Below are 23,792 nucleotides of genomic sequence, written 5' to 3' on the forward strand. Positions count from 1 at the left end.
AAACTTCCACCTTAAAGATTTTGACAAATCTTTCGAGAACTTAAGTGCTAAAGATAAGAGATAGAGAAGCACACAAGGATTTTATCCTGGTTCACTTGATAAATCACTCAAGCTACTCCAGTCCACCCGTTAAGGTGATTTCTTCCTTCTTAGAATGAAGGCAATCCACTAATCAGGTAAGAGTTACAACTGCACTTGAAACCTACAAGTGACTAACAATTACACTGACTTAGCTCACACTAAGATTCACTCTCTTAGTCTTCTCTAGGATCCGATCAACCTTGATCTCCTAAAGGAACTAAACAAACTGTTTATCAAAGAAATGTTTACAAGAGATTTGCTTCTAAAAAGCTAATAGTAAACTCAATGAATTTCAGATGAAAGAAAGCTTAGAATATTTTGAATATGTCTTGCGTATGTGAATGCTTCTTCTAGCCGCTTCTTTCAATCTTCAGCCTCTATATATACTCCAAGGATTAGGGTTGAGCGTTGCATGGGAAATGCTACCGTTGGAGGGCAGTTCTGGAAAATCCAGCTTCTGCTGTGGCTGAGAACGTTAGGTAGGTCGTCAGGAAGGTACACTTGCTTTTGTACTTGGATAGCGACTTGACCTTTTAACCTAGGAGACTTCTGATCAGGGGAATACTTCATATTGGAACTTGTGAAGCCGGTTGATCAGAGTCAGAGGGAAAGCACAGATCCTCTGACCATTGTATCTTCTGATTCTGAATTCAGAGGGAAGAACATGGCCTTCAGAGTTTCTTGCTTCTGGACTTCAGAGTTTCCACTATTCAGCTTCTGGATCTTCAGAGTCTTCTACACCATCAGAACATCTGAACCTTCAGTGTTTCTTGGTTATCAGAACTTCTGGATCTTCAGAGCTTCTAGCGACTGAGTCCACATCAGAGTTTGTATAGCTTCAGAACTTCTGAAGCTTTTCCACTGTTCAACTGAACATGGTGAATGCGAAAGCGTTGCTTGGGTTACTCTTTATACACAGTGCTTCTGATTTGTGTGAGATTGAGTTGAGGTCAGAGCCTGTAAATAGCACACTCAGAAAAACACGTTAGAGTACCACAATTGTTCATATCAAAAGGTTAACTTGTAATCATCAAAACATAGAGTTGTACTACTAGATCAAAACTTGATCTTACAATCTCCCCCTTTTTGATGATGACAAAACTAAAATTTTTGATGAACAATTCTTAAACATTAAACTGAATTCACTCAGAGTTTAGAGATATAGAATAAGACTTATCCTGATGTGAATAGTTTATCTTGCTCATTCTGAATTCAAGTCACTGCTTGATTCTGAGCTTAGCTCCCCCTGAATCTAATACTTGATGAAAACGTTAGTAAAGTCTAGATTCTGAGCTAAATAATATAAGAGTTCAGAGTGAAAAACTTATGACATAGATGAAAATCGAGTAAACAGAGCGCATAAGTAATCAGAGTCATGAACAAGGTATCAGAGTCTTGGGTATCAGAGTCAACTTAGAATCACTTCAGAAGAAGTGAAATGTATTCCTTGTATTTGCCCAGTGACACATCTATGGTCATGAAAGTGGAACTCTTAAAATCTCCAAAAGAAAAATAAATCACACTAACACATCTTACACATCAAAAACTGGGTTTACTCCCCCTTTTTGTCATAAGCAAAAAGCCTGGGGTGTGAAAAACTTAGCTTGAAGTACAAGGTACTCCCCCTTAGAGAAGGTCTAAGTTTAAAGAAAACGAAAACGATGTAAGAATCAGAGTTAGGCGAAATAAATAAAAGAGTTAATGCAAGGGATGAACGTTTACCACCGGTCAAGTGAGTAAATAGAAGGGTCAGTTACCAAGAACTTAACCTCGAGAAACTGTAGGAGCATTAACTTGCAGAGAGAAAGTGAAGCCTATAAAAAGCGTTGGAGATAAAGGTAAGCTTCACACCTCGAACAATTTTCAGTAAAAAAGAATGGCATCATACAACGTAGCACTAGAAGAGCTGAGGAAGAAGGCCTTTGAAGAGGACTTGTTCCTGAACATCAGGCATCCAGAGGGTACAACGACCATCTCGGAGCTAACACAGACACTGCTGGAAGAGGACCTGCGTCCAGAGTTGGAGAGAGACCTGAAGGAATTTCTTGCCTTCGTGGAGGAGGTGCAAGAACTCAGCCGGCTTGAACTCAAGCTGCTGGAAGAGAAAGAGTGTTTGGAAGAGAAGCTCAAGACTTCAGAAGAGATTCTGGAGAGGGATGAGCTAAAGAACAGGCTCAGCAACATCCAGCATGTACTGGAGCATCTGGAGAAAGATAGGTCAGAGCAGCGCCAGGAGTGCAGAAGAATGAGGAGAGATCCTCCATTCTAGACTTTATAGGGAAGTAATGTATGATGTAAACATAAAAAGATTATGAATAAAACGAGTTTAGGAAACATATGTGACACAATTAAATAGATATGCATATATAATCACAAACGAACAAATTAAAAAGGGAACAGAGTTTAACAAAAGGAAAACAATGTTAACGAAAAAGAAGAAAAAGAAGAGATCCTAAAACTAAGGTTTGTCAGTGCGTCGCAGAAGTTCCATCATCATGTGCTTCATCTCAATCAGCATGGATTCATGAGTGTCAAGACGTTGTTCCATGATGTCGAGTCTGATGAGCTTGGCTGAGTAGAACTGGAAGGAACATTCTGAGCAGCTTGAGGATCTGGAATGGAAGCAGAAGCAGCAGGAGTAAACACAACTGGTGCAAGTGCTTGGCATCTAAGAGCTTCAGCCTCAGCTTCAAGTCGCTCTGCCTCAAGTCTGGCTTGTTCAGCTTGAGCTGCTGCAAGACGCGCAGCTTCTTCTGCTTGAGCCTTCTTTCTCTTGGCTTCTTCAATGGCTTCAAGAAGCTTATTTCTCTGTTCTTGTTCATGAAGAGCCACCCTTCTAGCAAACCTTTGCCTTGCAGCCTCAATGCTCTGACTTCCCTCTGCATGCAGGAGCTGCATCATAATTGGAACTTGAGCCACTAGCCAAGTGCTCAGATTGTTCCACTCATCAGCCACACTTTCAGCATTCTCACTGAGGTCAGTCTGACCGTGCACATTGCGGAGCCTCAAGGAGGCTTCATGATAGAAAATATTGATGCACTCAGAGAGAGAGGTGGGTTGAAGGTGAGTATAGGGAATTATGGAGAGGTTGGTTTCAGGAGAGGCTGGGTGATTGCTGCTATGAGCTTCAGAGACACCTTGTGGAGAACCAATGTTAATCATGGGAGCATTGGGTTCAGAGGTTCCAAGGTGAGGGTCTGAAGTTTCAACCAGAGGATGAGGTGATCTAACCGAGGATTGGTTAGACACTGAATGTTCGGGTTCAGGTTCTGGTTGAATAGGCTCTTGTTGGTCAGGGACATGGTGAGCTTGTTGAACCAAGGGGTCTGCCTCTTGTAAAGGATTAGCCAAGATAGGTTCATCTGGGTCTATTAGACGTTCAGGTCTAGGGCCAGGATATCTCCTAGGGCTTGGACAAGTTAGGTAATATTCTTCCAAGGAAGACACCTTTTCTTTTCTAACCTCCATGAATTTTCGAATGGATTCAGAGTTATTGGAGGGAGAAGAATCAGCAACATTGGTTGGGAAGGATACAGGTGTAAAGGCTGTTGAAGAGTCTGTATCCGTGGTTCTAGCAGCAGGACGTGCTGATGCTCTGGGAGCAGAGTGATCAGACGTTCTGGGTTGTGGTTCTGTTTGGTTTGGCTCGGGTTGTTCATGGATGATTGGTTCAGAAAGTAATGGGTCGTACGGAATGGTGAGGAGAGAGGTTGGTTCTTCTGACCTAGAGGGTTGGTTCTGAAGCAAATTCCAGAGAGGTGCTTCAGTAGGAGAAGGTTGAAAGAAGGAAGATCTTGGGGAATGTGGTGGAGTGGTGGTTTGTGCGGCTGGCTGGGATTCAGGAATAGGAGTGAGGGGATTGGAGGAGTGTTTGAGCATAGCAGAAATAGGGAGTGCATCAAATAAATTCAAATCATCATCAGAAGCAAGTGCAGGCTTACTTGAATGTGCTGATGATCGAGTCACTCTGGCAGGAGGTTCAGTCCTTCTGACCACTTCAGCAGCTGGTTCCACCCGAGTAGGCTTCACCACGATTCTGACTTTCTTCTTCTTCTTCTTGGGAGGACCATCCTCACTATCACTATCATCACCATCATCAGGCTTTCTCTTCGTCTTCTTGACCAGAGGGACATCAGATTCCTCAGAAGATTCGTCCAGAACCATCTTCCTCTGAGCTTTCCTCTTGGGAGGAGAAGGAAACTCTGGAGCTGGCGGCAGTCTGCTGACGAAATCATCAAGGTCAATTTCGAAACCTTGAGCCCTGAGGTCTTCAACATAGCATCTGATGGCGTCAGGATTGTCCGCTTGTGTCCACAGAGGGTAGCCATTCAGAGGCATTCTTCTTCCTCTGATTTCAGAAGATGTGTCTTCATGAGCAGGAGCAATCTTCTTCTGGACCAAACCCATCTTCTTCAGGGAGTTTGCAGTGAAGACATCACTGACAATTGTGCTCAAATCCTCTGTGCAACCAGCATTGATCAGATCTTGAATGAGGCCACTCTCAATCAAGAGATCAGACAACAGTCTCCCAAAAGGGATATACTTGATTGCTGACTTGATGGAGGCAGTTGTCCTAGACTTCCGGATACATTCCTTCAAGTAGGAGAACAGGAAGTAGGGAAGGCAGATCTTCTCCTGATTTTGGATGAAGAACAACATCGCCTTCTGGTTGAAGTTGATGTAGTCTGGGGAACTGCCCTTCGGTCTCTGGTTTATGCAGTTGAGCAGGATCTTGTGCCAGATCCTTAGTTTGGGATGAAGATCCATCACCTTGTAACTCGTCTTGCCCGGTTTGAAGGTGGTGTACAGAGCCTGGTTGACTGTGTCCTTGGTGCTGGGTTTCAGCTTCGATTCCGTCAGTTGGAACCGATACCCATAAGCAGTTTCTGCACCTAGCAGATTCACGAATGACTTCTCAGTGATGATGATCTTCCTTCCAAGAATGTGAGAGACCACCTGAGTATCATCGCAGTCGGCGTGCTTCCAGAATTCCTTTACCAATCTATCATACACCGGTCCTTGAAGTCTGTCGAAGTAATTTCCCCAACCTTGAGCTTGGACTTCAGGACGAAGATCAAACCCATTTGCAGCCAAGTTGTCGAGGTTGAATCTCCATTCTGCCAGGACTTGGAGTTCCTCAGGAGGATAAACACAGTGAACGGCACAGCCCCGTTCTGCAATTGGAACACTCTGTTCTTGAGCTTGAACTTGTTCTTGAGTTGGATTCTCAGAGCCCCTCTGACCCGTTGCTAGACCAACTACCATGTGAGGGAACTGAGGTGCATCTGCAGTAGATCTTCTGGTTTGTCTCACCATTTTGAAGAGGTTGAAGGTTTGAGGTAGAAGATGAAGGTTGAAAGATGAAGAGAGATCGAGAGAGAAATCGAGAAAAAGGCGGTTTTGAAAAGCAGAGAGAGCGAGAGTGAAAACCGGAAGTGAAAGAGAACGTGTGTGTATAGTGGGTTTTATCAAATAACCGTTGTTGATTCAAAAAGCACTTTAAGATCAACGGCTGAAAATTAAAGATAGATAGTAACAGTAAAATACACAATCACACACAGGAGATAAGCATATCTACACGCAATCATAACAGACTGTCACACGGGCACAAGGAACTATGCATCAGAAATTCTGACGCACGTGTTGTTGTCTCAGCTTCAGAGTCAGTACCAGTGGGCACACACACTCTGATTGAGTTACCTTCTGGACTAGACATCTTCTGATCAAGAAGTATCATAGTCAGAGGTTCTGATCCATCTTCACTCTGGACAAAAGTCCATGTTTAGATTTTTCAGAATAAAATTAAATCTATCCTCTGCTAAGGGCTTTGTAAAGATATCTGCCCATTGATGGTCAGTATCAACAAACTTCAGAAGAAGTACGCCCTTCTGTACATAATCTCTAATAAAGTGATACTTTACCTCAATGTGCTTTGCCCTTGAATGTAGGATAGGATTCTTACTCAATGAGATTGCGGCAGTGTTATCACAATAGATTGGGATATTGCTCTCAAGGATCTGATAATCCTCCAGCTGATGTTTCATCCAGAGCATCTGAGTGCTGCATATTGCTGCTGAGATATATTCTGCCTCTGCAGTTGATAGTGCAATGGTTGATTGCCTCTTGCTTGCCCATGAGACTAGATTGCTTCCCAGAAATTGACAATTTCCGGAAGTACTTTTTCTCTCTGTTCTATCTCCAGCATAATCAGCATCACAATAACCTGAAAGCTTATACTCTGATGTTTTCTTATACATCAAGCCAAGGTTAGTGGTGCCTTTCAGATACCTTAGGATCCTCTTAACAGCAGTTAAGTGGGTTTCCCTTGGATCTGATTGGAATCGAGCACATAAATGAACACTAAATAATATGTCTGGCCTAGATGCAGTTAAGTATAGAAGTGAACCTATCATGCCACGATAGAGCTTCTGACATACTTTACCACTTTTATCTTCTTTCTCCAGAATGCATGTAGGATGCATTGGAGTCTTGGCCACTGTAGATTCCAGCATATTGAACTTCTTCAGAAGTTCTTTAGTGTACTTGCTCTGATGGATATATGTTCCTTCTGGTGTTTGATCAACTTGTATTCCCAGAAAGTACTTTAATTCTCCCATCATACTCATCTCAAATTCAGCCTGCATCATCTTAGAAAATTCTTTGCATAGAGATTGATTAGCAGAACCAAATATAATATCATCAACATAAATTTGCACAATTAAGATATCATCTTTATAAGTCTTTCAAAAAAGAGTTGTATCTACTTTACCCCTTACAAACTCATTCTCCAGAAGGAATGAGCTAAGTCTCTCATACCATGCTCTGGGAGCTTGCTTCAGACCGTAGAGTGATTTCTTCAATTTGAACACATGGTCTGGTTTCTTTTCATCTTCAAAACCTGGGGGTTGATGAACATAGACTTCCTCTGAGATATAACCATTTAGGAAGGCACTCTTTACGTCCATCTGATGTAGAACTATGTTGTGATTTACTGAGAAAGAGATCAACAGTCTGATTGCTTCTAGTCTTGCTACTGGAGCAAATGTTTCAGTGTAGTCTATTCCTTCCTGCTGGCTGTAGCCTTGAGCAACTAGCCTTGCCTTATTTCTGACTACATCTCCTTTCTCATTCAGCTTGTTTCTGAATACCCATTTCGTTCCAATAACATGGACACTCTCAGGCTTCTTCACTAAGCTCCAAACATCGTTCTTGGAAAATTGATTCAATTCTTCTTTCATGGCCAGAATCCAATCCTTGTCCTGAAGAGCTTCATCTATGGACTTGGGTTCAATTAAGGACACCAATCCTTTCAGACTCAGCAAGGTCTCTTCAGAGGGTCTGAAGGCAGATCTGGTTCTGACTGGTTCGTCTTTGTTGCCTAGAATCAATTCCTTAGGGTGAGCTGCAGTGATTCTGCTCTTCTTCAGAGTTTGTGAGTTAGAGGGACCAGCTTCTTCCTCTGGTTCATCTTCCTCTGGCTCAACTTCCTCTGGAGCTTTGCCTTTGTCAGAAACATTAATGCTTAAATCTGCAAACTTTTCAACTAGCTTTGACTGGTCAGAGTCAAGCTTATCATCAAATCTAACATGAATAGATTCTTCAATAGTCTTAGCATCAGTATTATAAAATCTAAAACCTTTAGATCTATCAGAATAACCAAGTAATAGACACTTAGAAGACTTAGCATCAAATTTATGCAATCTATCCTTAGTATTGAGAACATAACAAACACAGCCAAAAGGATGAAAATAAGAAATGTTGGGTTTTATGTTCTTCCACAATTCATAAGGAGTCTTATTCAGAATTGGTCTCACAGAGATTCTGTTCTGAATGTAACATGCTGTATTTACTGCCTCTGCCCAAAAATGCTTAGCCATGCCAGTTTCTTGGAGCATGGTTCTAGCCATCTCTTGAAGAGTTCTGTTCTTCCTCTCAACAACACCATTTTGTTGAGGAGTTCTGGGACAAGAGAAATCATGTGCAATTCCATAGGAATCAAACAGACTCTCAAACTTGTCATTCTCAAACTCTCCACCATGGTCACTTCTGACACGCACAATCCTACAAGCCTTCTCGTTTTGCACTTGAGCAATGAAGGTAGAGAACACAGCATGAGACTCATCCTTGCGGGTTAGAAACTTTACCCATGTCCAGCGGCTATAGTCATCAACGATAACCATCCCATATCTCTTGCCACCTATAGACTCAGTTTTCACTGGTCCAAAAAGGTCGATATGCAGAAGTTCCAACGGCCTTGAGGTTGAGACAACATTCTTTGCCTTGAAAGGGACTTTTGTGAATTTGCCTTTCTGACATGCTTCACAAAGAGCGTCTGAAGCGAACTTCAGATTGGGTAAGCCCCTGACAAGGTTTAGCTTGCTCAGCTGAGAAATCTTTCTCATACTGGCATGCCCTAACCGTCTATGCCATACCCACTGCTCTTCATTAACAGACAGAAGGCACTTCACATTCTGAGCCTCCAACTCAGATAATCTAATCTTATAGATGTTGTTCTTCCTCTTGCTGTTAAATAGAACAGAGCCATCGATCTGACTTACAGCCCGGCAGGACTTTTGATTGAATATAACATCATAACCCTTGTCAGCTAATTGACTTATAGACAATAAGTTATGTGTTAAGCCGTCTACCAATAAAACATTATCAATGCATGGGCTACTATCTACACAAATAGTACCAGTACCAACAATTTTACCCTTTTCATTTCCTCCGAAGCCAACTTCGCCTCCAGGCTTAAGTTTCAGCTCTCGGAACATACGCTTTTCTCCCGTCATGTGACGCGAGCATCCACTGTCCAGATACCATGATTGGTGTTTCAGTGGAGCTATCAAGGATATCTGCAACATAGATAATCTTGTCCTTAGGTACCCACTTTCTGGGTCCTCTTTTGTTAGTTACCCCAGAGGTTCTGATCACCTTGGGTGTCTCAACATAATATTTTAAAGGAATATTTGCATGATATTTAGTCATAGAGAAAGATCCCTTTTTAAGAGGATGTTTAGCAACTTTAGCAGGTACAGGATCAGGCAATATGGTACCAGAGGGAACAAAGCATTCATACAAGGATTTAGCTTTAGACACAGAAGGCTCATTTCTAATTGGTTTAGAATAGCTAATGCCATGCATTCCATTTCTGCTTACGCCATAGATCATTGAAGCCATTAAGCTTCTATCCACGCTTTTAGCTAGGAATCTTTGAAAAGACTTTTCATACTTAGATTCATTCCTACAATCAGAGGCATCACAGGCAACAATTTCTTCTAACTTAGCAATCTGGTTCTTAAGCACAGAGTTAGAATTTACCAAAGCATGATTTTCATTTTTCAAATCAGAAATAATTTTCTCATGTTCAGAAGGAGTCTTGGAGACAGCAGATAAGTTCTTTTTCAACTTTTTATGCTTAGACAATAAAGAGTTATACTTATCCATGATATCAGACAAAGCATGTTTCAGTTCAGAGGTAGAGAAAGAAGCAAATACCTCATTTTCATCGTCTGAGTTAGGATCTCCTTCTGATTCTGAGTCAGAGTCAACAGCTTCCTTTGACTCTGCTCCTTTGTCTTTGACAATGGCCATGAGTCCTTGGACTTCACCATCAGAGTCAACATCCTCTGACTCTGATTCATCGAATGTCACCATCAGACTCTTCTTGGTCTTGAAGTGCTTCTTTGGCTTCTTGTCTTTCTTCAACTTTGGACAATCACTTTTGTAGTGCCCAGATTCTTTGCACTCAAAACATGTGACTTCCTTGATTGAAGACTTCTTCTGGCCTGAGGACTCATACTTTCCTTTTGCCTTTCCAGAGCCTTTGAACTTGCTCTGCCTGTGCTTCCAGATGCGGTTGAGTCTCTTGGAGATCAGAGTCAGCTCATCTTCATCAGAATCTTCTGATGCTTCTTCAGATTCTTCTTCTTCAGCTTGAAGAGCCTTTGACTTCTCAACCTTAGCCTTTTCAGATTTGGATTTCAAGGCTATGGACTTTTTCCTCAGATCTTGCATCTCTGAGCGCTTCAGCTCATGGCATTTCAAAATGCTGATGAGTTCTTCTAAACTCATATTCTCAACGTCTCTCGTGAGCTCTATTGAAGTCACCAAGGGCATCCAACTTTCAGGAAGACACCTGATGACCCTTATGACATGATCTTTTGTTGTGTAGCTCTTGTTGAGAGGTCGTATGCCAGCTACAAGCAATTGAAATCTGGAGAACATTTCTTCAATGGATTCATTTGGCTCCATGATGAAGGATTCATACTTTTGGATCAAAGACAATGCCTTTGATTCTTTGACTTTCTTGTTTCCTTCATGAGACATCTTCAGAGATTCAAAAATGCCTTTAGCAAACTCACGATCTGTAATCTTCTGGTACTCTTCATAGGAAATAGCACTTAGAAGAATTGCTCTTGCTTTGTGATGTTGTGAGTACAGCTTCTTTTGATCTGCAGTCATCTCTGACTTTGGGATCTTCTTGCCATCTGCATCAACTGGACGCTCGTAGCCATCCACAATAATATCCCAGAGATCTGCATCGAAACCCAGAAAGAAACTTTCCAGTCTATCTTTCCAATATTCGAACCTTTGACCGTCGAACATAGGAGGCTTTGCATTGTAACCATCTCTTTGAGTTTCACTGGTGGTGGCAACCATTGTTTTTCACACCGGCCCGGATCACTGAACACTGTTAGGTGTGGTAATCAGAACTTGCGCTCTGATACCAATTGAAGGTATGAAAAACGGTAGAAAGGGGGGGTTTGAATAACGTTTTCAGTACAAAACTTCCACCTTAAAGATTTTGACAAATCTTTCGAGAACTTAAGTGCTAAAGATAAGAGATAGAGAAGCACACAAGGATTTTATCCTGGTTCACTTGATAAATCACTCAAGCTACTCCAGTCCACCCGTTAAGGTGATTTCTTCCTTCTTAGAATGAAGGCAATCCACTAATCAGGTAAGAGTTACAACTGCACTTGAAACCTACAAGTGACTAACAATTACACTGACTTAGCTCACACTAAGATTCACTCTCTTAGTCTTCTCTAGGATCCGATCAACCTTGATCTCCTAAAGGAACTAAACAAACTGTTTATCAAAGAAATGTTTACAAGAGATTTGCTTCTAAAAAGCTAATAGTAAACTCAATGAATTTCAGATGAAAGAAAGCTTAGAATATTTTGAATATGTCTTGCGTATGTGAATGCTTCTTCTAGCCGCTTCTTTCAATCTTCAGCCTCTATATATACTCCAAGGATTAGGGTTGAGCGTTGCATGGGAAATGCTACCGTTGGAGGGCAGTTCTGGAAAATCCAGCTTCTGCTGTGGCTGAGAACGTTAGGTAGGTCGTCAGGAAGGTACACTTGCTTTTGTACTTGGATAGCGACTTGACCTTTTAACCTAGGAGACTTCTGATCAGGGGAATACTTCATATTGGAACTTGTGAAGCCGGTTGATCAGAGTCAGAAGGAAAGCACAGATCCTCTGACCATTGTAACTTCTGATTCTGAATTCAGAGGGAAGAACATGGCCTTCAGAGTTTCTTGCTTCTGGACTTCAGAGTTTCCACTATTCAGCTTCTGGATCTTCAGAGTCTTCTACACCATCAGAACATCTGAACCTTCAGTGTTTCTTGGTTATCAGAACTTCTGGATCTTCAGAGCTTCTAGCGACTGAGTCCACATCAGAGTTTGTATAGCTTCAGAACTTCTGAAGCTTTTCCACTGTTCATACTGAACATGGTGAATGCGAAAGCGTTGCTTGGGTTACTCTTTATACACAGTGCTTCTGATTTGTGTGAGATTGAGTTGAGGTCAGAGCCTGTAAATAGCACACTCAGAAAAACACGTTAGAGTACCACAATTGTTCATATCAAAAGGTTAACTTGTAATCATCAAAACATAGAGTTGTACTACTAGATCAAAACTTGATCTTACAGTTGGAACACACAAGAGTTCAGAATCTAAGAGAGAAGTAAAGGAAGAGGTTTGACTCTTTTAAGGTTTGGTATTCTCTCTTGATTTAGCAGAGGTATGAGATCGGATTTGACTCTTAGGAAATCTGCTGTGAGCTTTTAATTCTTTGAAGAATGTTTGGAGTAATTGTTCTGAGTTCTTTCTTTTCTAGCAATAAATTTTTCTCTTCTCTGCCACTTCAATCTTCAGATATGTCCTTTATATATGATCTTGCTAGTTGTGTAGCCGTTGAGACACAAAATCTGGCCGTTGTTTGTAGCCGTTGTGAGTGTCATCTAACCGTTGATTCAAATCTCCGGTTGGTAGCTTCATTAAATGCATGCTGCTGTTCAAAGCTATCCTTTAGCCAAAAAGGTGTACTTTGTCAGCTAGTAGGTGGTGATAACTTTGGGCTACTTTGCAGAAGAGAGACATTTAGGAAAAGTGATGTTGACGTGTTGTCCTTTTTCCTTTTCATTGGTCATCGAGACTTCTCTCTTCAAAGGTAAATCAGTTTGCACGTGACCGGATTAGTTTCCTTCTGACTAAAGCATGGGGCAAATAGTTGAGATACAATTTTGACTTTCCCGCTCAAATGCTTTTTCTGAAATACTGAGGTATGACGTGGCATGAAACGATACAGAATGAGTGTCTTCCTCGTTTGCTGGACGGTGCGGTCATATCTTGCGTAAACTTCTTTTTCCTTATAAGGCTTAGACATATTCGTTGAAGCATGTGACCTTATAATATATATTTCCTGAAAAATGTCATTAACATCTGGAATTAGATTTTAGTAGAGAAAAGTATTTATAAAAATTGTTAGGATCAAAATAAGATTGAAACACGTTGTAACACGTTTGAACTTAACAGAGCTGACGGTGGATGACATTATATGGACCCCATTTGAGGACCATCGGGCTCATCGACCACGGGATCAGAGGGCCATGTATTCTGGCTACATCCGGACGCCATTTGGCCGTGTTGTTCGACGACATCTACCAGAGAGGGTTCTGCGCCAGTTTGGCTACATCCAGGATGTCCCTCGACACCCCTCTGAGATCCAGACGACTGGGTCCCTTGCTGAGACCGCAGATGCTGCCTATGCTGATTTTGTGCCGCACCTGCGCCCTTAGGGGATCCCTGCTACTTATTCGGGAGAGGCTGTGGAGGATTACATGAGGTGGTATGGCTGTGTGTCCCATCGGTTCATCATCCCCGATGATAGGAGGGAGGAGTTCAGTGCTGTGGTAAGTTTGAATTTTATTTTTCATGCAATTGTGATTTTTTGTTCATGATATTTTATTTGTACACTCACATTTATGTACATTATTTTTGCAGACGGTTGTGCGTCGGGCCGTGGACTTGTTGGAGCAGTCACTGCAGGTGCCAGATGCTCTTGCAGTTGGCACGCATGCCCGATCCCTCACTGAGAGGGCGCTGGATCTTATTAGATCGAGCGCCTTCATCGGTACCCAGGGAGTAGCCTTTGCTGCTGTCCGAGGAGCTGGAGCTGCAGGAGGCAGAGGTCGTGGAGGTAGAGCGCGTGGAGGCAGAGCCCGTGGAGGCAGAGCCCGTGGAGAGGGTGCACCTGCAGAGGGCGCTCGTGCAGGCAGAGCTCGTGGACCTAGAGGTCGGAGGGGTGGCGGTAGGGGTCGGGGCGAGTGACTGTATATTTGTATATTTTTGTGTACTTTTATATTATGACATGTGACGACTTTGTATGGACTCTTTTTATATTAACCACGCTTTCTATTTCCACCTATTATGTTTAGACTCTTATAATGAAAAAAAACCTGTATAACTACACCGTAAATAATGAAAGGCAGGATAAGTAACATAAATAATCCATGGCAAGCAGTTCAAAGGGTACACGAAATTATTCAGATGCAACACGAAAACTAAATTAATCCTTAGTGATATCGATGAAGTCGTGGGGTCCGTTATCCTGTGGAAATACATCAACTACGTTGGGCAACGTTATATTCAGATAACGAATAGATTTACTCGGTGCAAACACAGCAACCTGCAAGTAAATTGCAGATTTAAAACCCACCATGCGTACTTGTTCAAAGGAAGCAAGAATAATGTTTAGGTAATAGATGATAGACCTTTTGGAGAACGAGAACAGATCCAACAGTTATGGCATTTCCAAATTCGCTGTCAGTGAACGCCTTGCGATAGATGCTCGCGTCAACGGTGCCCGTAGGGTCCTAAATCGATGCAATCGTGAGAGAAAGGGAGGCAAAAAATGTACGGTTAAAGAAGCTGGACAAAAGAGAGGAAATACCTTGAGGGTAACTTTGGCATCTCCGAAACCATTGGGAGTGCATGATTTAATAACAGCAACAACACTCTCTACTCTCTCAACATTCGTTGTGATTGTGCCCAGCGGAGTGGCAGATTCCACCAATTGCAGGGCTGAAAGCCAAGCATTTGAATTGAAATCAGGATCAGTTTCTGTTGATCTGTCTTCGAGCGCACGCCTCACAATTTCTTGGGTCGGAATGAGTAGTGTGTTAGTGTTGGATCTACGGGCATACATGGCAGCCTGGACGGCGCCAGCTGGGCCAGGAATGAGAGGACGAGAGCTGCTAGAAGTGTTGCCTTGACGTTTGCAACGGCGGGCGAATGCATTCAGGTCCTGTTCCATGGTATGTTTTTTTTTAACTTCGTTGCAAGACAGGAAGAAAGGGATGGAGAAGACGAATAGGGAAACCAGATAGATTTATAGCAGAATTGTTAAAAGATTTATGGTGTTTGGTGGATAGTACAAGTGTGGTTGGGGTTGTTTGGTGGTAGAGAGTAATGTCAGTTTTCAAGTTCGTCATTTAGTGGATGAAAATGACTAGACTCTGATGACGAAGTGGTTGGAAATGACATGACTCTGATGATGGAGTGCTTGGAAATGACAGGACTCTGATGAAAATAATAAGGCCCATCAATATACCAATGACCATCAAATTACTATTATTAAAAGCAGCAATGAACAACATAAGGGCAAGGCCCATCAGATTAATATTACAGAGCGTTTACAAATGAATATTACACAAAGTGTGGTGTCAGTCTGTGGTGATGTCTACATAGCTTTGGTGACTAAGAGGAACACCAAAAGTAACAAGCCAAGCTTCGAATTCTGATGTGAACCTGCGTAAACGTGTATCATATGGGACGCACCATCTTACTGATATAGGATCAACATACCGTTCCCACTGGAGAGCAATTGGCGGCATAGAATGTCCAGGAGTTAGATGGAGCTACATTATAGAGAATAACAATAAAATTAGATAACTTGCAAATACAACAAATTAATTCACAAATTGGATATTAGTGTACGCAATAAAAAAATACCTGTACAAAGTGATTTATCACATGACCAACAGCTATAACACGATGTTCAGGAGGTGGACCTTCTCCTCTTAGTGGAAGGTATGACCAACAACCCCCAAAGGAGATGGATATGAAAACCACTTGGAACCTGGTTGCTACAAGGTATCCCATCTCTGGCAGTTGCATCCATTTATCCTCGGTAGCCGGATGACCAGGAGGAAGAGTGAGTCGGGAATGTAAGGCATTAACCACATGTCTGGACCACATTTCATCATACAACCCTCTGTGTCGTTCAAGTTCGTCTATCAACGCTTCCCTAACCCATGACCAACCTTCCTCACCTGATGGTAGTCCCAGTAATGCAGCAATGGCTCTATAGCCACAGTTACCATCATCCTCAACATTCTGAACTGTGTGTATATATGGGTGGAAAAAGGATGGAAAATGACCCATGAAATAGCTTGTATCAGACTTCTTCACACGCTTCTTCTTCTTTGGTGGTTGCGAAGCCTTCTTTGCCTCTTTGATCTCCCTATCAACATGTTCAAAACCTGAAGGATCACGAGTCAAGGATCCTATTGCTTTAACCTTGGGTGGTTTTCTTTCGTTCGCCTTAAGAGTGCGCTTGGACCTTATCTGAACCTCAGGAGTACAAAGTGAACTACTTTCAGGACAATAGATAGCTTGAAGCTTCCTCCTTACCATACTCTGCCCTCCAGTATCCAAAGAACTGAAATAATGTGTCAATGCCTCAACTTCTGGTTGCATATCTCCATGGTTCATGCCGCAAATATGGTTGCTGATAGTATCTGCAACAGGTTCAGGTACATGCTCCCAACTCAGTCTCTTCCAGAATGGATGAATTGCCTCATATGGAATTCTTTCATAACCTGCAAGTTCACAAAAGTGTCACTTTTAATAACAAATAGAATTAATTGACAAGAGAGTGGTTGACCGGTGACCTGCAAGTTCACAACCGCAAGGCAGTCCATGAGTCTCTCTCAACAAGCAATCGCATCGGCCGTAGGACTTCATTCTTATATGTTCAGCATCAAGGAGCTGCAGGCATTTGTTTGACACAAATCCTCTAATATTTGTGAAAAATGGGCACATGAAAATGTGATCAATTCTGTGAATACTGCGCTCAAACGATGCTAATATTTCAGTATGTCGATTACATGTCAAACTATGCGACGCATCCCAAGAAGTGGCCAGGTCACCCTTGCAATCCCGCAGCATCTTCTTCAAACTGGCATGTGCACCCTCAGCCCTGCAAACAACAAACAGATATCTTATTAACTCTCCAATGTAAACAGTCTATCAAATGAAAAACATATAACAAGGCATAAATTAAGCTCATATAATTTTTGTACCTCTTACTTGTTGTTGTTCCAAAGTGCATCACATGATTTGTCCATTCCTTGGCAAATTTTTCCTTGTGGACCAACCATGTAGTAGAACAATAGGAGGTAAAGTTGCTGTATTTGTCCTTGCACATATTAAACAATTGCATCCATTGAACTTCAAATTCTTCAACTGTTGCAGCATCCACCACCTCTCCCTACTTCCCCATAACCAATTCAGCAAAATCATCTGTACCAACATAGAGTTTGCACTTTGCCAAAACACACTTGTTGATGTGCCACAAGCATAATAAATGGCTGGTGTTGGGAAGGCTTTGCTTAGCAGCACTCAATAAGGCAAGATCCCTGTCAGTAACAATCACCTTAGGCAACATGGCTTGATCAGCTAATAGAGACTTCATACACTCCAGTGCCCAAACGTAGTCATATGTGCCCTCATTAACAATGTAGCAAAAGGCTATGGAGTATGTCTTATCTGTGGAAGTCAGTCCAACAATCTCAAGCAAGGGAATTTTATATTTGTTTGTCTTGTATGTGCAATCCATAATCACTACATATGGAAATGTGTTGAACAGTTTGATAGCATTTGGATGAGCCCAAAATACATCCCTAATGACTTCCGATCCAGGCTCATGTCTTTCAAAGTGAACGTACTTGTCACCGTCCAACTTCTTCAACAAGTGTTGCATTTCTGTCAATGACCCGCGGAGGGATTTTCTTAACCTCTTGCAAGCACCATAAATCTGAGATATGGTAGTCAAGTTTAAAGGATTGTTTTCCTTCAAAGTCAACAGCATCTTTCTCGGTGGAACCCAACTCTTTGACATTTTTTCCACTTGCTCCTTCTCTCCGGGTTTTAGACGACCAACAAAATTGTGGCCAAGTAGTGACCAAGCTGGTTCATGGTTGTGTGTACCTTCCATCACCTTTAGCCGCCAATCTCTATCTATGCCATTTTTCATAGGTCGTCCTTTTAGTCTAAAAGGACATTCTGTCTTTTGTGTTCTCGTTCCTTCAACAAGGTCAGGGTCTCTGTAGGGAACATACTTACCATGCTTCTCGCACCCCAACATGACATAAGCTTTTCTGCTTCCATTCCCACCGCTATCTGACTTTGTGATCAACACAACATATCCATTTTCAATCACAATTCCATGAACCCAATTGATAAGATCATCACGGGTAGGGAAAATCTGTTCAATGATGCATACCCAACACACAAACAAGGCATAAACAAGGGTGATCAAGACATAATAAGAATTGATATATTACACTTTCAAAACAATGCAAAAATCTGTTCAAAGAATACCTGATCAGTTGTAAATAAATGCGAGACATCTATACTTATACACGGGGGTACAAATGCTGGTGGTGGCACCTCTGTAGTGGCCTCTTCAGGTTGAGCATTGTTCAATCCAACTTCAATCAATTGGGATTCATGAAATAAAAATGATTCTGTCATCCCTGGAAGAGAATACGGAACTTTATTATCCATATTGAATACGGAACTTTATAATTCGTATTGAATACGGTATATAAATTTTCGTATTGACTACGGAAATTTATATTCCGTATTTGATCACGTCTCAGAATTCAGAAAATCATCATTCTAACTACTTAAACTACTTAATCTAACTACTTAATCTAACAACTTCAACTACTTAAACTAACAACATACAACAAACAACTAACAACACTTACCTCAAATGCTATCTTTTTGCATCCAATGGTGGAGAGCTTGCTAATGAAGGAGTTGGTGGTGGTGGTAGGAAGAATGGAAGTGAGGATGAAAGTGAGGTAGGAGAGGGTGAGAGAGAGGGTGGTCTGGAGGCATTGAGGGGGTTAAGGGGGCTGGTGAGGGGTTGGTGACGGATGAGTAATGGTGGAGGGGTTGGTGGAGGGAGGAGTAATGGTGGAAAAGGTGATGACTGTCAGAGTTAGAATACGGAATTTTAAATTCCGTATTCTATTTTATTGAATACGGAAGTTTATGTTCCGTAGGGCATTTATGGGTTAAAAAAAAAGAGGTGGGGCGCGGAGCCCCATAGGGAGGGCCCCAAACCCAACTCTCAAAAGAAAGGTATGGAGGATAATTGATAGGGCATTGTTGGGGTGGCAGACGTTGGAATGTGGAAGCGTGATAATTGTAGATAGAAATTTGTGTTAATAGTGTGATGGAAAAGAGAGCCGAAATTGAAATAAGGATATTAAAAGGTCAGAAGAGATTTGATTGGTTGAGAGAAAGGTGGAGAGTTTTTTTTTAGAGAAAAGGTAGAGTTAACATAATATCAATCAATTAGTTTAGAATATAAGGATTGTGTAAAAAATAGAAAAAATATGATGATACTTTTTATATAATTTTATATTTTTGGTGGCGTATTTTTAAACAACCGGAGTCTCTTTTGGGCCAAGTTTTCAAGGTCGTTTACTTTCCTCAAACCTCGCTTGATGTGGCTAAGAAACATGCGCGTCCAAGCTATGCTTGGACAAGTATTTCTCGCACAGCTTGGGTTTTCCAGGAGGGAGCTCGTTGGAATGTTGGTGATGGCAAGGGGATTGAAATTTGGAAGGATAATTGGCTTCCAAGTGGAAATCCTCTGATTTATCGAGAGGATTTAGCCCAAGCGGGTAATCTAACTCATGTTTGTCATTTGATGATTTCTAATGTGCAAGTTTGGGATAGAGACTTAATTGAGTTAGTCTTTTGGCCACCCACAGCTAAGGAGATCCTTGATATTCCCCTTCCTTGGAGGCCTTTACCTGATGCCCTTTTTTGGCCCTTAACGACGGATGGTTCATATACAACGAAGATAGGCTATGCTTTTATCCGCCAACGACATTTGCATGGAGCGGCCTCGTCCTCATCGGCTAACAAAGGTCAACACCAGCACCATAGCTTCTGGAAAGCCGTGTGGAAGGCTCAGGTTCTGCCGCGGGTGAGGGATGTGGTTTGGCGCGCCAATGTGGGGATCCTACCAGTCCTTCATAGCTTGCAGAAGCGTGGGATTGAGCTTGAGGATGTGTGCCCGTTTTGCCAGGATACTAGTGAGACGGATCAGCATGTTTTGTTCGAATGCCCATTGATATCTCGTTGGTGGTATGCTGTCCATTTGAGCATGCGGTTTCGACTTGGCGACGGAGTGGCACACTATGGGTTCCGGTCAAGAAACATAGAATCAAGGCGTGGTACCTAGAGTGTGTGGAGTGTGATCGAAAATCTTAGAGAGATGAACTCCTAGCTATTTAGAGAGAGAAAATATAACTGAATTTCAATGTTGTTATTGCCAAATGAGCTAAGAGTCCCTTATAATTGGTAACCGTCCCCTATTTATAGATTTGGGGTTGGGCCTTCGTGCCTTTAATCTGTCTAAATGGGCCGGTTGGGCCTTGGGGAGAGCGGCCCAAGGTCCAGGCATGTTCCGCGCCTAAGGCTGAGTCTCCTGGGCGAGGGACCCCGAGGTCTCGCCCAGTCCCAAGACACCGAGCTCGAAGCATGAGAGCTAAGTGTGTCTTTAAACAGAAAAAACCACGGTGAGGACTATGAAAGACTAAACAATGATAAAACCTAAAGTTTTTAACAAAATGAAAAAACAATTGCCAACATGGCTAGGAGAATAAAGTCAAAAATCTTCGTGTTCTAAACTTTTCACCGCACCACCCTATTCCTAGGCAAACTGAGTCCACAAGCAGTCCCAGGGCGATGGCACTTGACCTGCTCGACTTGCCAGTACTGCGCACGTGCCCTTACTCATGACACTTTGACAGGTGTCGTGCGTTCGCCACGCGTTGCGCCCTAAAGTAGTTTTTAAGTCAGCAAATCCCCCGAATCTCAACTGCCACTTTTGAAATGTCTTTTCGATTCCCAACGAACCCTATCAACCCGAATTTCAACCAATAAGCTTCCGTTACGGTACCTTCCATTTAATGCGTTATGTCAAACCCTGACATTTTTTGAATTTAAACCAATCAGCGTCAACGGTCACAACTTTTCGCCTAACACGCTGCCTTTGCTTTTTCAGGATTAATGCCACGTTTCCCAAATAATCATTCCACCTTTGTCATGATGGACACGATTTCCGAACCGACTCTTAATTCCTACTTTAAAACTTTCTTTCTTCTCCACTTTCGCCATTCTCGAACATCCGGCGACAATCCAAAAGTCATCGACTCAACATTTCCGGTGAGCCTTCTCCCTTCATTCTCAGAAATGACTCCCAAGCGCCGTACCCATAGGTCCTCCCGATCCTGAAGTGCTGCCTCTGCGTCCCCCACTCCTGCTCCGGTGGCTACGCCTCCTGCCGGGGGAACTCCCCTTAACGAAGATGAGAAAGATGCGTTTTGGCGACAAATTTTCATCAATCTTCCCCAGCCCACAGTTGAAGAGCCTAAGCATGCGGCCATTTGTCAAACTCCTGAGCTGTCTACTGACGAGTCCATCGCCGAGTCAATTTGTAAAGCAGGAGGGCTCTGTCGTGAGAAGTCTTTGGAGGATGCCCTCATCATCGACCCAGGCTTGGACATTCGTCGCCCCTGGAGGTGTCGTGGGCCTGAACAAAAGGCTAAACGGCCACATTTCTTCTATGCCTATGAATATTTCTACCTTGAGTTAGGAATCAAATTACCCTTTTCCCCGTTCCTCTGCCAAGTCATGAGGGAAATCAACGTGGCCCCTTGCCAACTCCATTAGAATGCTTGGGCCTTCATCCGTTGTTTCGAGATCCTCTGCGAAGCTATCGGCCTCGAAGCAAAAGCCTCACTTTTTCTACTTTTATGGGGTAGACCCAAAATGCCTGAAGACGAAAACTCCCGGATGGATTTCCTTGAAATCCCGCACAGGTTGGCAGCGCTTCTACCTTTATAAGAGTAACGTTAAGAAGGGCCCCGGGCGACGCTATTTCCGTGTGATCGTTCATCCCTCTTACCCTGAAGCCTTCACCCGACGAGATGGATCCATTCTGTTTCCCCTTTACTGGACGAAGAGTCCTTGTGATGTTCCCCCGCCAACTGACTCGTCGCTGAGCAGCGAGGACAAAGCTACCAGCGGCCTTTTCGCCGGACTTCCCATCTTTGAGTGCTCTCAACTGTTGGAGGCTATCCGCAGCGGCTCCCTCCGCTCACTCTTGGAGGGGTTCAATCTCACCGAAGCCTCGCAGCAACGTGCTTTGGCCGCTGATTCTCCCAAATTTCCTCCCACCTTTAACACCGAGGGAGTGAAACAGAAACGCACCGCGGCTAGTTCAGACGCCGAAATCGCTGCCCCTCCTGCGAAGAGAGTCAGGGGGTCCTTCTCCACTACCACCATCCCCTCCGCCGAGATGGCTAAGGCCGTCCCCTCTCCAAAATGGCCCGAACCTACGCCGGAGGATACCGTTCAACCTTTACCCTTAAGAGAAATCCCAAAATCCAAAAGGGGTGCCCCTGGTATCGATGCTCCCTCTCCTCAGAAAGAGAGAAAAAAGAAGATAAAGGTGAAAAGATCCAAGACTGGCGACGCTGTTGCTTTCCCTCAAGCTTTGGGGGGCGAGGAAAACGCGTCTCCAGGAGACGCTGATCCCTCTCCCTGCCCTAGAGGAATTGCTACCGGCGAGCCAAATCTGGAGGGGGTCTCTTCGGCGGTTCTCTCCCCTGATGGCCCGCCTCCTCAAGTCGAGGCGACCCTAGATGAAACCTTGCTTGCCCGCTCGGTAGACCCACAGGGTGAAGACCTTGCTCCTCGCACCCCGCCATCTCCCTGCCAAACCTCTTTCAAGGCCAATCTCACTTCCACTGGTGATCAAGCAGGCTCCATTCCAAACCAGCGGATTTCTCCTATTGATTTCGTCCTTTCTGACAATTTCTTTGGGAGCGCGAGATTGGCTGAGATTCCCGACCTTGATCAGGCCGCGCAGGAAGCTCTGTTCAACCTTCTACGCGCGGGGTGCCTCTTCGCCCAACTGTCTCAAGGCTCAGCTTCTTCTCTAGAGATGGAGAGACTCCAGCATGAGGTTGAAGGCTACCAGGCAGCGGCGCAGGAAGCGCACCGCAAGTATGACGAGATGCTGTCCCAAATGGTGGCTCAAACCAACAAGCAAGCAAACTTATGCATAGAGCTGAACCGCCATGAGGAAGACTTATCAGCTTGTAAAGATAGGATGGAAGATTTGGAGCTGGATTGGTTTGAACTGCGACGGGAAGTGAACGCAAAGATAGAGTCGATCAACGCTGGCAGGGCCACTTGCATCCTCAAGGATTAGGAAATCGCGTTCCTCCTCTATGTCTTGGGGAAACGAACGAGTCTCTCGCCGACGTGAGGTTGCAGCTCGAGGAAAAGAAACGGGCCCTCGCCGAGAGGGACTCGCAAATCAAGACTTCTCAGGCTAGGTCCGTGGCTGGCGCTGCTGTTGAAATTTTGGAGGAGGGAGGTCGTGGTTTCTTCCTTGCCAAAGCTCAAGTTCAACATCTCTACAAAGGAATCAACCTTGATGGCATGGGAGCTTTTAAGAAAGTTTCTCCTCACGCGCTTGTTGGTCGAGGTGATCCCTCAGGCTATTCCGCCAAGCACTTTGCCGAAATTGAGGAAGAAAAGATGAGGGAGAAAAGTTAATGAAACATAGTTATATTCGTACTAATTGTATGTACTTTGCTTTCTTGGTAATTGAATTGTATCTTTGTATTCCTTTAACTTGTTTCGTGCATGGTTTTATTCTCGAGTTTTTCGTCGCCGTTTTAGGCTCTGCCTTAAATCCCATCGCTTCGTGTTCTCCATTCGCCTTTTAGGCTTAGCTTTTCCTTTTGCTCATTCGTGTAGCGATTTTGAAGGTGTGCCAAAGAAACTAGGACTTTTGCTCAGCTTTTGAACCGAGGCTTTTCTTCGCACCAATATTTCCCGTAAGAGCAGGTGCGGCCTCGACGGTTTTTTCCCGCCAAGGGCTTACACTGCTGGGGGCCCAATGGCCATATGGGTTTACCCAGACTTACGCCTAGTTTATATTCTCGCCACATATTTCGGGGAGGCCTCTTATTCCCAGATTTCGGGGAGACTAAGGGGATAAGGGACTTGCTCCATTTTGGGGATAAGTCG

General features: G+C 43.3%; 1 protein-coding gene across 1 annotated transcript in view; it reads right to left on the reverse strand.

The window, feature by feature from the left end:
- Window positions 1-16,578, reverse strand: part of LOC130725225 (uncharacterized) — a 29,667-nt gene extending 13,089 nt beyond the window's left edge. Inside the window, exons 1-2 of the mRNA XM_057576475.1 lie at window positions 16,331-16,578; window positions 15,690-16,258 (exon numbers count right to left, since the gene is read on the reverse strand). Coding sequence (XP_057432458.1) covers window positions 15,690-16,258; window positions 16,331-16,481 — 720 coding nt within the window. The 5' untranslated portion in view covers window positions 16,482-16,578. The remainder of the gene's footprint in view (window positions 1-15,689; window positions 16,259-16,330) is intronic.
- Between the last annotated feature and the right edge of the window lie 7,214 nt (window positions 16,579-23,792).

This window comes from Lotus japonicus, chromosome 6, assembly GCF_012489685.1.
Source record: "Lotus japonicus ecotype B-129 chromosome 6, LjGifu_v1.2".
NCBI lineage: Eukaryota > Viridiplantae > Streptophyta > Magnoliopsida > Fabales > Fabaceae > Lotus > Lotus japonicus.